We start from the raw sequence: 15,146 nt of genomic DNA on the forward strand, positions 1-15,146 counted from the left end.
AATCAGAGCTGAAAAAGAAATAAAAGGCGGATTCTTTACTGTCTGAGCCACCAGGGAAGCCCATGAATACTGGAGTGGGTAGTCTATCCCTTCTCCAGGGGATCTTCCCGACCCAGGAATCGAACTGGGGTTTCCTGTATTGCAGGAAGATTCTTTACCAGCTGAGCTACCAGGGAAATCCCAATATATTGCTATATCTAAACCTAATTCAGCATAACCAATACTTTTATTGTACTTCTATTAACTGATACAGCCTAGAAGTTTATTTGCATTTCTCAACTGTGGCCTTTTGTTGTACCTAATTTGCTCAATCTTTTCTTCATGAAAAAGATTTTTTGAATAGGCTTTATTATAGCCTATTCAAAACTTATACATTATGCTTTTGAAAATACATGAATGATTTTTAATTATATGATAAATTCATATAAACAGTTTCTTGGTTTATGTGTGCTAGAACATGACCCCTATGGTTCGTTTAAATTTCAGAGCTATGACTTTTTTATTGTAAAATTTTTAGCATCTTTAATAAGTAAACATTCTCCTTCACTTGAATCAGAATCTGATCTTCATTCAGAAATGCTTATTTCAATACCTGCCTTTGGAACAATATAGAATAATTATACTTTTCCATACCACTATCCATTAAATGTTCTGACCCCAAGAACTTTCAGGACAGAGTCATTAAGAATATAAATCATTAAACATAAATTACTACAATTTTATAAAATACTACGTTAAAGCTTACTAAGATAAGGATCTCAGTTTATCTGCAGCCTCAGAGAGTTCATGCTTGCCATAGTATTATATTTGGATTTCATTCCTTTTTATGTGTACTCATGTTTATACTTATTTAGAGTTGACCAAATAAATAATTCTGACTTCATAATGACTGAATTAGAATTTGAGATAATTTTATGTTCATATTTTGCTTAAGACAGCTGAAAATAACTGTTATTTTTTACATGTCATCTTCTAAATATTAGACTCTTTCTGTTCATTACCCTCTATAGTTTCTCTGATACAATAATATCTTAAATATTACAGACCAGTGACCACTGGTATAGTGGGCATAGGTTGTTTTTTTTTTTTTTGACTCATAGCTAAACAGAATACCTTTATAGATATTAAAGATGAATAATGCCTCTAAACAATGAGCTACAAATGGTAGGTCATCAGAAACTTTTGTTTGAGAAATAAATATGCATGAATAATTCCACTTTAGCTAGTCAACTTTAATTAAAATGAGTCTCTATCAAGCTAATTTTTATCATGTTTGCTAAGTAAGTGGCAACATATTTAGCTGCAATTTGGATTACTAATAAATTGATCACATTCTCTATAATTGAGGTTTGGGTTATCTAATAACTGGTACCTAAATAAATTAATAGTCCTAATTTGTTAAATGGACTTAGAAAGGAAGCATTATTAACATATCTGTTGGCAGGAGGATTTAGATAAATTACAACAGCTTTAGAAAATTAAAAGAAAATAAAATCTACCTATAATTAAGAAAAAAAAATCAAAAATTTGTTAAAGCATAAATACTTTGCCTACATTGATAGGAACACATAAACTTTATAGTGTAGTAGAATAGTTGATTTTGTTGGAATGATGAAAATGCAATGGTAGGTTAAGTTCCTGTGAGAAAATACACTCATCTGGACAATCAATCATTTCATTATATCAGTCACCACTTCTGATTCTTGAAATACACACACATACATCTCACAAAAATCAAGATTGAAGGTTACAACAGAGTATGTATGAAAATGGAAATCAAAATATCCTATTTAGTGAAATGTATCCATGCAATCCAGACTATCGAAATCCTCTGACATGTAAACCAACTGTATGGTCTGAATGTTTGTTTCCTCACCCAAATTCATATATTGAAGTCTTAACCCTGAAGATTATGGGATTAGGAGGTGGGGTTATTCATGTATGGGATAATGTTCTTATAAAATAGGCCACATGGAGATCTCTGGCCCTTTCCTACATGTGAGGACACAGTGAGAGGGCACCCACCATGAACCAGGAGAAAAGCCCCTACCAGACAGTGCCGTGTTAGTGCCATGACCTTGGTTTCTCAGCCTCCAGAGAGCAAGACGGAAATTTCTGTGGCATTTTGTTATGACAGTCCAAAATTGACTAAGCAATATACCCTCTGTGAGGCTAGATAATGAAGTTTATTCTAGTCACACAGCAGAATAAAAAATAACATTAGAAGGTGGAGAATTAACATCTATTGAAAATTTAATATTATTTCAAAACAATACTTTCCTAACTTTTCATTCTGAATTGTTAAGAATGTGTGTGTCTGTGTATACATAAATTGTGTTAAAATATATCCCCTGAAATCACAGTAGACCTTCTGTGTTAAAGTATATCTTTCAAAGTTCACATGTTGTGTAGATATTATAGAAAAAAAAAAGCCAGGTAGTTACCAAAACTTAAAAATGCTAGATGAAGTTTTGCCTTTTTGTAGTCAGCATAGCTAGCTTCTGACCCGGATTTTATTAATAGCTCTAAGGATTTGGATAAATTATTTAATCTGAAGGACTAGGGTTTCACATTATAAAATGAAGATGTTTCAGTAATTTTTGCACTACTTTGCAACTCAAAAATCGTACATTTTATAGTATATTACTTGTGTGATGGTTAACTGTCTTAATTTAATCCATGGACTATGGAAAGTAACTATTCTTAAAATTCCTTATTAAGTATATTTTTAGATATTGATTATATTTTAGATACAAAGGTAAGAAGACTTAAAATTTACCATAAATGTTTCCTCAAATACTTTATTATGATGAATCAAAGAGCTTATTCAAGGGATTAAATCTGGTAGAGTGTCTGAAGAACTATGGATGGAGGTTCATGACATTGTACAGGAGGCAGTGATCAAGACCATCCGCAAGATAAAGAAATGAAAAAAGGCAAAATGGTTGTCTGAGGAGGCCTTACAAATAGCTGTGAAAAGAACAGAAGCGAAAGGCAAAGGAGAAAAGGAAACATATAACCATTTGAATGCAGAGATCAAAAGAATAGCAAGGAGAGATGAGAAAGCCTTCCTCAGTGATCAATGCAAAGAATAGAGGAAAACAATAGAATGGGAAAGACTAGAGATCTCTTCAAGAAAATTCGAGATACCAAGGGAATATTTCATGCAAAGATGGGCACAATAAAGGACAGAAATGATATGGACCTAACAGAAGTAGAAGATATTCAGAAGAGATGGCAAGAATACATAGAAGAACTACACAAAAAAGATCTTCATGGACCAGATAATCATGATGATGTGATTACTCACCTAGAGCCAGACATCTTGGAATGTGAAGTCATGTGGGCCTTAGGAAACATCACCATGAACAAAGCTAGTGGAGGTGATGGAATTCCAGATGAGCTATTTCAAATCCTAAAAGATGATGCTGTGAAAGTGCTGCACTCAATATGCCAGCAAATTTGGAAAACTCAGCAGTGGCCACAGTACTGGAAAAGGTCAGTTTTCATTCCAATCCCAAAGAAAGGCAATGCCAAAGAATGCTCAAACAACCACACAATAGCACTCATCTCACACGTTAGTAAAGTAATGCTCAAAATTCTGCAAGCCAGGCTTCAACAGTACCTGAACTGAAAACTTCCAGATGTTCAAGCTGGATTTAGAAAAGGCAGAGGAACCAGAGAACAAATTGCCAACATCTGTTGGATCATCAAAAAAGTGAGAGAGTTCCAGAAAAACATCTATTCTCTGTTATTGACTATGGCAAGGCCTTTGACTGGTGAATCACAACAAACTGTGGAAGATTCTTCAAGAGATGGGAATACAAGACCACCTGACTTGCCTCTTGAGAAATCTGTACACAGGTCAGGAAGCAACATTTAGAACTGGATATGGAACAACAGTTCAGTTCAGTTCAGTCGCTCAGTCGTATCTGACTCTTTGCGACCCCATGAATCGCAGCACGCCAGGCCTCCCTGTCCATCACCAACTCTTGGAGTTTACACAAACCCATGTCCATCGAGTCGGTGATGCCATCCAACCATGTCATCCTCTGTCATCCCCTTCTCCTCCTGCCCCCAATCTTTCCCAGCATCAGGGTCTTTTCCAGTGAGTCAACTCTTCGCATGAGGTGGCCAAAGTATTGGAGTTTCAGCTTCAACATCACTCCTTCCAATGTACACCCAGGACTGATCTACTTTAGGATGGACTGGTTGGATCTTCTTGCAGTCCAAGGGACTCTCAAGAGTCTTCTCCAACACCACAGTTCAAAAGCATCAATTCTTCAGCGCTCAGCTTTCTTCATCATCAAACTCTCAAATCCATACATGACCACTGGAAAAACCATAGCCTTGACTAGATGGACCTTTGTTGGCAAAGTAATGTCTCTGCTTTTAAATATGCTATCTAGGTTGGTCATAACCTTCCTTCTAAGGAGTAAGCGTCTTTTACTTTCATGCCTGCAATCACCATCAGCAGTGATTTTGGAGCCCCAAAAAATAAAGTCTGACACTGTTTCCACTGTTTCCCCATCTATATGCCATGAAGTGATGGGATAAGATGCCATGATCTTAGTTTTCTGAACGTTGAGCTTTAAGCTAACTTTTTCACTCTCCTCTTTCACTTTCATCAAGAGGCTCTTTAGTTCTTCACTTTCTGCCATAAGGGTGGTGTCATCTGCATATCTGAGGTTATTGCTATTTCTCCTGGCAATCTTGATTCCAGCTTGTGTTTCTTCCAGCCCAGCATTTCTCATGATGTACTCTGCATATAAGTTAAAAAAGCAGGGTGACAATATACAGCCTTGACGTACTCCTTTTCCTATTTGGAACCAGTCTGTTGTTGCATGTCCAGTTCTAACTGTTGCTTCCTGACCTGCATACAGGTTTCTTAAGAGACAGGTCAAATGGTCTGGTATTCCCATCTCTTTGAGAATTTTCCACAGTTTATTGTGATCCACACAGTCAAAGGCTTTGGCATAGTCAATAAAGCAGAAATAGATGTCTTTCTGGAACTCTCTTGCTTTTTTGATGATCCAGTGGATGTTGGAAATTTGATCTCTGGTTTCTCTGCCTTTTCTAAAACCACCTTGAACATTTGGAGGTTCACGGTTCATGAATTGCTGAAGCCTGGCTTGGAGAATTTTGAGCATTACTTTACTAGCATGTGAGATGAGTGCAGTTGTGCGGTAGTTTGAGCATTCTTTGGCATTGCCTTTCTTTGGGATTGGAACGAAAACTGACCTTTTCCAGTCCTGTGGCCCTGCTGAGTTTTCCAGATTTGCTGGCATATTGAGTGCAGCACTTTCACAACATCATCTTTCAGGATTTGATACAGCTCAACTGGAATTCCATCACCTCCACTAGCTTTGTTCGTAGTGATGTTTCCTAAGGCCCACTTGACTTCACATTCCAGGATGTCTGGCTCTACGTGAGTGATCATACCATCGTGATTATCTGGGTCGTGAAGACCTTTTTTGTACAGTTCTTCTGTGTATTCTTGCCACCTCTTCTTAATATCTTCTGCTTCTGTTAGGTCCATACCATTTCTGTCCTTTATTGTGCCCATCTTTGCATAAAATGTTACCTTGGTATCTCGAATTTTCTTGAAGAGATCTCTAGTCTTTCCCATTCTATTGTTTTCCTCTATTTTTTGCATTGATGGCTGAGGAAGGCTTTCTTATCTCTCCTTGCTATGCTTTGGATCTCTGCATTCAGATGGGAATATCTTTCCTTTTCTCCTTTGCTTTTTGCTTCTCTTCTTTTCCCAGGTATTTGTAAGGCTTCCTCAGACAGCTATTTTGCTCTTTTGCATTTCTTTTCCATGGGGATGGTCTTGATACCTGTCTCCTGTACAGTGTCACGAACCTCTGTCCATTGTTCATCAGGCACTCTGTCTATCAGATCTAGTCCCTTTAATCTATTTGTCACTGCCACTGTATAATCATAAGGAGTTTGATTTAGGTCATACCTGAATGGTCTAGTGGTTTTCCCTACTTTCTTCAATTTAAGTCTGAATTTGGCCATAAGGAGCTCATGATCTGAGCCACAGTCTGCTCCCGGTCTTGTTTTGCTGACTGTATAGAGCTTCTGCATCTTTGTCTGCAAAGAATATAATCAATCTGATTTCAGTGTTGACCATCTAGTGATGTCCATGTGTAGAGTCTTCTCTTGTGTTGTTGGAAGAGGGTGTTTGCTATGACCAGTGTGTTCTCTTGGCAAAACTCTATTAGCCTTTGCCCTGCTAATTCTGTACTCCAAGGCCAAATTTGCCTGTTACGCCAGGTGTTTCCCGACTTCCTACTTTTGCATTCCAGTCCCCTATAATGAAAAGGACATCTTTTTTGCATGTTAGTTCTAAAAGGTCTTGTAGGTCCTCATAGAACTGTTCAAGTTCAGCTTCTTCAGCATTACTGGTCGGGGCATAGACTTGGATTACCGTGATATTGAATGGTTTGCCTTGGAAACAAACAGATCATTCTGTCGTTTTTGAGATTGCATCCAAGTACTGCATTTCGGACTGTTTTATTGACCATGATGGCTACTCCATTTCTTCTAAGGGATTCCTGCTCACAGTAGTAAATATAGTGGTCATCTGAGTTAAATTCACCCATTCCAGTCCATCGTAGTTTGCTGATTCCTAGAATGTCGACATTCACTCTTGCCATCTCCTGTTTGACCACTTCCAATTTGCCTTGATTCATGGACCTAACATTCCAGGTTCCTATGCAACATTGCTCTTTACAGCATCGGACTTTGCTTCTATCACCAATCACATCCACAGCTGGGTATTGTTTTTGCTTTGGCTCCATCCCATCATTCTTTCTGGAGTTATTTCTCCACTGATCTCCAGTAGCATATCGGGCACCTACTGACCTGCGGAGTTTATCTTTCAGTGTCCTGTCTTTTTGCCCTTTCATACTGTTCATGGGGTTCTCAAGGCAAGAATACTGAAGTGGTTTGCCATGCCCTTCTCCAGTGGACCACATTCTGTCAGACCTCTCCACCATGACCCATCCGTCTTGGGTGGCCCCACATGACATGGCTTAGTTTCATTGAGATAGACAAGGCTGTGGTCCATGTGATCAGATTAGCTAGTTTTCTGTGATTATAGTTTCAGTGTATCTGCCCTCTGATGTCCTCTTGCAACACCTACCGTCTTACTTGGGTTTCTCTTACCTTGGACGTGGGGTATCTCTTCACGGCTGCTCCAGCAAAGTGCAGCCTTTGCTCCTTACCTTGGACAAGGGGTATCTACTCACGACGGCCCCTCCTAACCTTGTATGTGAAGTAAGTCCTCTCGGCCCTCCTGTGCCCGTGCAGCTGCCGCTCCTTGGACCTGGGGTAATTCCTCTCGGCCGCCACCCCCGGCCTCCTGCCCGTGTTAGCTCCTCTCAGCCGCCGCCCCCAGCCTCCAGCCTGGGGTAGCTCCTCTCCGCCACGCTTCTGCGCAAACCATCGCAGCCTCCTCGCTTCTGCGCAGACTGCCACGGCCACCTTACTTCTGCGCGGACCATCGCAGCCGCCTCACTTCTGGAACAACAGACTGGTTTCAAATAGGAAAAGGAGTATGTCAAGGCTGTATATTGTCACCCTGCTTATTTAACTTATACGCAGAGTACATCATGAGAAACGCTGGGCTGGAGGAAGCACAAGCTGGAATGAAGATTGCCGGGAGAAATATCAATAACCTCAGATATGCAGATGACACCACACTTCTGGCAGAAAGTGAAGAACAACTAAGGAGCCTCTTGATGAAAGTGAAATACGAGGGTGAAAAAGTTGGCTTAAAACTCAGCATTCAGAAAACTAAGACCATGGCATCTGGTCCCATATCTTCAAGGCAGATAGATGGGGATCAATGGCAATAGTGAGAGACTTTATTTTGGGGGGCTCCAAAATCACTGCAGATGGTGGCTGCAGCCATGAAATTAAAAGACACTTGCTCCTTGGGAGAAAAGTTATGACCAACCTAGACAGCATATTAAAAAGCAGAGACATTACTTTGCCAACAAAGGTCTGTCTAGTCAGGGCTATGGTTTTTCCAGTAGTCATGTATGGATGTGAGAGTTGAACTTTAAAGAAAGCTGAGTACCAAAGAATTGATGCTTCTGAGCTGTGGTGTTGGAGAAGACTCTTGAGAGTCCCTTGGACTGAAAGGAGATCCAACCCGTTCATCCTACAGGAAATCAGTCCTGAATATTCATTGGAGGGACTGATGCTGAAGCTGAATCTCCAATACTTTGGCCACCTGATGTGAAGAACTGATTCATTTGAAAAGACCTGATGCTGGGAAAGATTGAAGGCAGGAGGAGAAGGGGACAACAGAGGATGAGATGGTTGGATGGCATCACCCACTCTATGGGCATTAGTTTTTATAAACTGGGAGTTTGTGATGGACAGGGAAGCCTGGTGTGCTGCAGTCCATGGGGTCACAAAGAGTCGAACATGACTGAGTGACTAAACTGAATTGAAAGGTTGATAACTCAATTTTTCTCAAATTCTTTAGACAGATCGAGTATGTAAAATTCAAATATTTTCTTTTTATTCAATACCCTTTCTTAATCCACTGATTCTTATGCTCACTTAATGTCTACTAAGAATTGTAAGGTTAAAAAAAAAACAAACAAAAACCTCTTTGTTAAAACAGAGTCCAGTAATTCACAAAGAATACCAAATACAAAACCTAAGTTCTAGAACTTTAGTATAGAACATAACTTCATTAAACTGTAATATCTTTCATAGTATTTTTGGCTATAAAATAATAAATTTTAATAAGAAATAGTCTTTAATTTTAATAAATTTTTTTATCTTCTTGTTCCTAAACATACAGAAATAATAATTATGTTATTCCAAAATTACATTTGTATTATACTTTGTGTGTAATGTTGAGTCAGAATATTCTTCCCCCTGCAAATAATTGATTTTTTTGAAAGAATCCAACATTTCTGCTCCCACAGTATAGTCGGTTAAAGCTGTCATTTGTTTGTATTTTCTGTCCTATTATTTTACTGAATAAAATAATATTAGAGCTCAGAATCCTAAAATTTAGAAAATCTTTTTTATCTTACTTAATCTTTTTCTTAACATGCTTGATATATCAATTATTTACATAATGACTTTTTACTAGCAAATTAGCAATTACTATTGATTTCTAATATGAAGTAATAAAAATATTAAATATTAAATATTTGAACTCTTGTCCTTTATCCTTCGACTGTCAGTTTGAAAAGAAATTTCAGTAACTATTTTTTTGAAAAGATCACTTAAATGAGCCTATATGCATTCAGTGTATTTATAATGTGTTCTCCATTTTTTAAATATCTTATTGAAGTGCTTAAGTATTATTTTGCCTCCCCTTTCTTTCCTCTGATCCATTTTATTTACAACTTTTATCTTAGTACATTAGAGTAGACTTGACAGCTGTTTATTTCTTATTTGTCAAATGTACAAAGAAAGCACACAGAAGTAAGTTAAGATTTCCTTTGCTTTGTTAAATATTTTTGGCAGACATTTTATCCTAACAATAGCCATCTCTCCTTAGTGCTTGGAAATAGAATCTTGATTCAGTTTAATGTGGCAAAATGCAAGCCAGTCATAGTAATAGCACCCTGATTTCTCACTTTCCCCACAGAAAAGGTGAATTGGAGGCATGGTTTTGCCTAGTGAGAACCCACGAGAGAAGGAGCCATCAGGAAAATCTTTCACTTTTCTTCAAAAAAAGGTAAGGCGCACTAGCATCCTCCTTGTGTCTACTTCTGCAGCCAGCTGTGACTGCACAGTGACTGGAGCTGGGGGGAAGGCCAAGCTAATCCCAGGAGCACTGGCCTGTGCTTCAGCTTGCAGCATCCTGCTTACGTAAGAGAAGCATGCCATGTTCTTTGTTTGTTTGTTTCATTCTTGATAATGTGCACAATGAGGAACACATGCTATTACATGAAGCAGAAGAACCTGACTTACAGTGGCTTAAACAAACAGGTGTTTGTCTTCACACGGCCAAAAATCCTTTAAAGTAAGAGAGCTGCTGCTTTTTATTCAGCTTTAAAAGTGCTACCGGGGACCCGAGTATTTTATTCTTCCACATGGCCAATCTACCACTCCTACTGGGATAGCTTTCTGATGATTTATACCTCTCAGCTGCAGAGCCCTTGCTCTAGTTTCAAGCATCGTGTCTCTTTTTAAGGCAGGAAGAAGGAAGGCAGGTATGGGCACCAGTTGTCATCCACTCTTAATTACTAAGGAAGGAAAGAATTCTGCATGCCACTTTTTCATATGCCTTACTGGCTAGAAGCTGGTTACATAGACAATTGTAGCAAAAAGGAGTCTGGGAAAGCAGTTGTTTAGTTGGAAACTGCACTAATGAATATAATCAAAATGGGGGTGGGGGAAAAAATCCATGAAAATGGGACAGGAGGGGTTAATATTAAACACCACACTAACAGCTATTTACCAGAAGCAGTTTTTACTTTTTGATTGTATAAACTACCCAAATGTTCATTATAGACCTGATTTTATGGCATGTATTTCCTATCTTTCCAATCCTCTTTAACTGTTTCTCAACTTTTTTCTCCTAGAAAACTCAGGAGTATAATTCTGAAGGTCTTATTTAATTTTTATTGTTCTCTGTATCTCATTTAAGGCTTTACTGGAACAACCTCCACTTTAGGCTGATTCTTACCTCAATTTCAAATCTTCAGTCCCGTGCTGATTTTTTTTTTAAATAATCACCCCATGAGAAGTGGTACTGCAATGTGTACATGTGTGTGCATATGTGTGCGTGCATCCATGCGCGCGAAGTCACTTTAGTCGTGTGCAGTGGTCGTGTGTGACTCTTTGCGACCCTATGGACTATAGCCCGCTAGGCTCCTCTGTCCGTGGGATTCTCCAGGCATGAATACTGGAGTGGGAAGCCATGCCTTCCTCCTCCAGGGGATCTTCCTGACCCGGGGATCAACCTACATCTCCTACTTCTGCACTGGCAGGCGGTTCTTCTGTGCCACCTCAGAAGCCCATATATATATACATGTATATATGCGCACATATATGTACATATGAATATGTAAATGCATTATATAAATAAATGTTTTCCCTGAATAAAAAACTAGAATGTATTTGAATATACTAGAAATATATAAAGTCTAGTAAAAGAAAATATTGAAATGAGATGTATCCTTAAAAAAGAACCCTAACAAAAGTGTGAATTTAATTATGTTGAAAATGTCAAAATGAGCAGAAAATACTGATTATTTCAGAATACATAAATATAGAAGGAAAAGAAAATAATTGATTTCACAATTTCTATAAAAAATGTTTCTCTTTCTAAGGGTGAGAACATTAATGGAACCGTCCAGAGAAGAAGAGAACCACAGATAAATGGAGATTTTTAAAATATATTTACTTAGATTTTGAAAAATTCAAATTTAAACTCTCTAAATTAAAAAAATATTTCTTAATTAGATGTTTAGCAGCATTTTGATTTTTTAACAATTCAAAAATGGCAACAAGAAAAATATATTTTCAAAGATAGGTTGTATTTTTTTCTATCCAGAGGACATTTGAAAATGAATGAATGAGTAAGATTTTATCTTGCTTAACTTAAATCATTTATTAAGAAAAAATAATTAATATGAGACCAGGCCAATTTAAATAGTCGATTAGCCAATTATGTTAAATCATTATTGTACATTCTAAGTAATTTTAAAATGACTGTTTATGGGGAATAGTAATACAAAGTTACTAGAGCCTACTCAAGAGGTGAACTGAAATATCTTTCATTGCTGAATGCATCACAATTTATCTGACTGTTCTACCCCTGGGTTGTATAATATTAATAACCTACCATAACTCAAAATTAATATGTTATTCATATTCTCTTTAAGCAGAATTAAGTCAGTGGACTAAAGTGACACTTTTTCCCAAAGTGAGAGATACATAAGTGAAGTTGCTCAGTCCTCTCTGACTCTTTGCGACCCCATGAACTGTAGCCTACCAGGTTCCACCATCCATGGGATTTTCCAGGCAAGAATACTGGAGTGGGTTGCCATTTCCTTCTCCAGGAGATCTTCCTGACCCAGGGATTGAACCCTGGTCTCCTGCATTGTAGGCAGACGCTTTTACTGTCTGAGCTACCTGGGAAGTCCCTGAGAGATACATAAGCATAGCTCAAAATAGTGACCAACTTTTATAACAACTAGGTGGCTCAGACGGTAAAGAAACGGCCTGCAATGCAGGTTACCCGGTTTCAATCTTTGGGTAAGGAAGATCCGCTGGAGAGGCCACTCCAGTATTATTGCCTAGAGAATTCTGTGAACAGAGGAGCCTAGTGGGCTACGGAGAAGGCAATGGCACCTCACTCCAGTACTCTTGCCTGGAAAATCCCATGGACAGAGGGGCCTGGTGGGCTGCAGTCCATGGGGTCGCTAAGAGTCGGACACAGCTGAGCGACTTCACTTTCACTTTTCCCTTTCATGCACTGGAGAAGGAAATGGCAACCCACTCCAGTATTCTTGCCTGGAGAATCCCAGGGACGGCGGAGCCTGGTGGGCTGCCGTCTATGGGGTCGCACAGAGTCGGACACGACTGAAGCGACTTAGCAGCAGCAGCAGCAGCAGTGGGCTACACTCCATGGAGTTGCATAGAGTCAGACAGGACTGAGTGACTAACACACACACATTAATCCAAACATCTTGTATTAATATTTCTTGAACTCATTCACACTTAATAAAAAGTTGCTGAAAAACATAGTGCACAAGCATATTTGTAAATTAAGATAAGAATATAATGCAAGAATATAATCCAAGATTTTTATACTTTTAGAAACGAGGTTGTAAAGATATTTGCTATTCAAAATGGTAAGAATATAGTACAGAATAAAAATATTTTAATCTTGTTCCTGTGTAGGTCAGTGAAATTCTGATGAGATGGGTTTAGAAGCAAAATATCATATATACCTGAATCATTTTGTTTTCTCAGTGATATCTAGAGATCCAAGGGCTAATTCTGAACTTAACCAAAAGAACTGCATACATTTGGAAGAAATTATGTCCCATGAATCATATTGTTCACAGCTATTAGTATAGGAAGTAAAAATGTGTGTTTGACAGAAAGGTTATGTTATGGGCTGAATTGGATTCCCCCAAAATTCAAATGTGACTATATTTATAGATAACAGTTCAGTTCAATAGCTCAGTCATGTCCAACTATTTGCTACCCCATGGATTAAAGCATGCCAGGCTTCCCTGTCCATCACCAACTCCCAGAGCTTGCTTAAACCCACATCCATTGTGTCGGTGATGCCATCCAACCATCTCATCTTCTGTCATCCTCTTTTCCTCCTGCCTTCAATCTTTCCCAGCATCAGGGTCTTTTCCAGTGAGTCAGTTCTTCACATCAGGTGGCCAAAGTATTGGAGTTTCAGCTTCAGCATCAGTTCTCCCAATGAATATTCAGGACTGATTTCCTTTAGGATTGACTGGTTTGATCTCCATGCAGTCCAACAGACTCTCAAGATACTTCAAAATCATCAGTTCTTCAGCACTCAGCTTTCTTTATGGACCAACTGCCCAATCCATACATGACTACTGGAAAAACCATAGCCTTGACTAAACAGACCTTTGTCAGCAAAGTAATGTCTCTGCTTTTTAATATGCTGTCTAAGTTGGGCATAGCTTTTCTTTCAAGGAGTACACATCTTTTAATTTCATGGCTTCAGTCACCATTTTTTGGAACCCCCAAAAATAAAGTCTGTCACCGTTTCCATTGTTTCCCCATCTATTTGCCATGAAGTAATGGGACTGGATGCCATGATCTTAGTATTTTGAAGTTGAATTTTCAGCCAGCTTTTTCACTATCCTTTTTCACTTTCATCAAGAGGCTCTTTAGTTCACTTCATTTTCTGTCGTAAGTGTGGTATCATATGCGTATCTGAGGTTATTGATATTTCTTGATTCCAGCTTGTGCTTCATCCAGCCCTGCATTTCCCATAATGTACTCTACATATAAGTTAAATAAGCAGGATGACAATATACAGCCTTGATGTATTCCTTTCCCAATTTGGAAGCAGTCCATTGTTCCATGCCAGGTTCTAACTGTTGCTTCCTGACCTGCTTACAGATTTCTCAAGAGGCAGGTCAGGTGGTCTGGTATCCCCATCTCTTTCACAATTTTCCACAGTTTTCTTGTGATCCACACAGTCAAAGGCTTTGGCATAGTCAATAAAGCAGATGTTTTTCTGGAACTGTCTTGCTTTTTTGATGATCCAGAAGATATTGGCAATTTGATCTATGGTTCCTCTGCCTTTTCTAAAACCAGCTTGAACATCTGGAAGTTCTCATTTCACATACTGTTGAAGCCTCGCTTAGAGAATTTTGAGCATTACTTTGCTAGCATGTGAGATGAGTGCAACTGTGGAGTAGTTTGAACATTCTTTGGCATTGCCTTTGTTTGGGATTAGAATGAAAACTGACCTTTTCCAGTCCTGTGGCCACTGCTGAGTTTTCCAGATTTGCTGGCATATTGAGTGCAGCACTTTCACAGCATCATTTTTTAGGAATTGAAATAGCTCAACTGGAATTCCATCACATCCACCAGCTTTCTTTGTTTTGATGTTTCCTAAGGCCCACTTGACTTAGGACTCCAAGAATGTCTGGTTCTAGGTGAGTGATCACACCATCATGGTTATCTGCATCATTACAATCTTTTTTTGTACAGTTCTTCTGTGTATTCTTGCCATCTCTTCTTAATATGTCCTGCTAGTTAGGTCCATAGCGTTTCTGTCCTTTATTGTGCCCATCTTTGTCTGAAATGTTCCCTTGGTATCTCAATTTTTTTTGAAGAGATCTCTAGTCTTTCCCATTCTATTGTTTTCCTCTATTTCTTTGCACTGATCACTGAGGAAGGCTTTCTTACCTCTCCTTGCTATTCTTTGGAACTCAGCATTCAGATGGGTATATGTTTCTTTTTCTCCTTTGCCTTTAGCTTCTCTTCTTTTCTCAGCTATTTGTAAGGCCTCCTCAGCAGCCATTTTGCCTTTTTGCATTTCTTCTTCTTGGGGATGGTCTTGATCCCTGCCTCCTGTACAGTGTCACGAACCTCTGTCCATAGTTCTTCAGGCACTCTTTCTATCAGCTCTAATCCCTTGAATCTATTTG

At 38.6% G+C, this 15,146-nt stretch overlaps 1 protein-coding gene across 6 annotated transcripts in view; it reads left to right on the forward strand.

Moving 5' to 3' along the window:
• The window catches only part of LOC145509654 (uncharacterized), a 641,798-nt gene that overhangs the window by 61,930 nt on the left and 564,722 nt on the right, over positions 1-15,146 (forward strand). For all 6 annotated transcript variants that reach the window (XR_014056278.1, XR_014056280.1, XM_081498872.1 and 3 more), the window contains one exon: positions 9,632-9,721. Coding sequence is in view for 4 of the 6 variants with exons in the window: in XM_081498872.1 (XP_081354998.1) it covers positions 9,650-9,721 (72 nt within the window). In the remaining 2 variants the exon portion in view is untranslated. The remainder of the gene's footprint in view (positions 1-9,631; positions 9,722-15,146) is intronic.

This window comes from Giraffa tippelskirchi, chromosome 6, assembly GCF_054371585.1.
Source record: "Giraffa tippelskirchi isolate mGirTip1 chromosome 6, T2T-mGirTip1v1.2.pri, whole genome shotgun sequence".
Taxonomy (NCBI): Eukaryota; Metazoa; Chordata; class Mammalia; order Artiodactyla; family Giraffidae; genus Giraffa; species Giraffa tippelskirchi.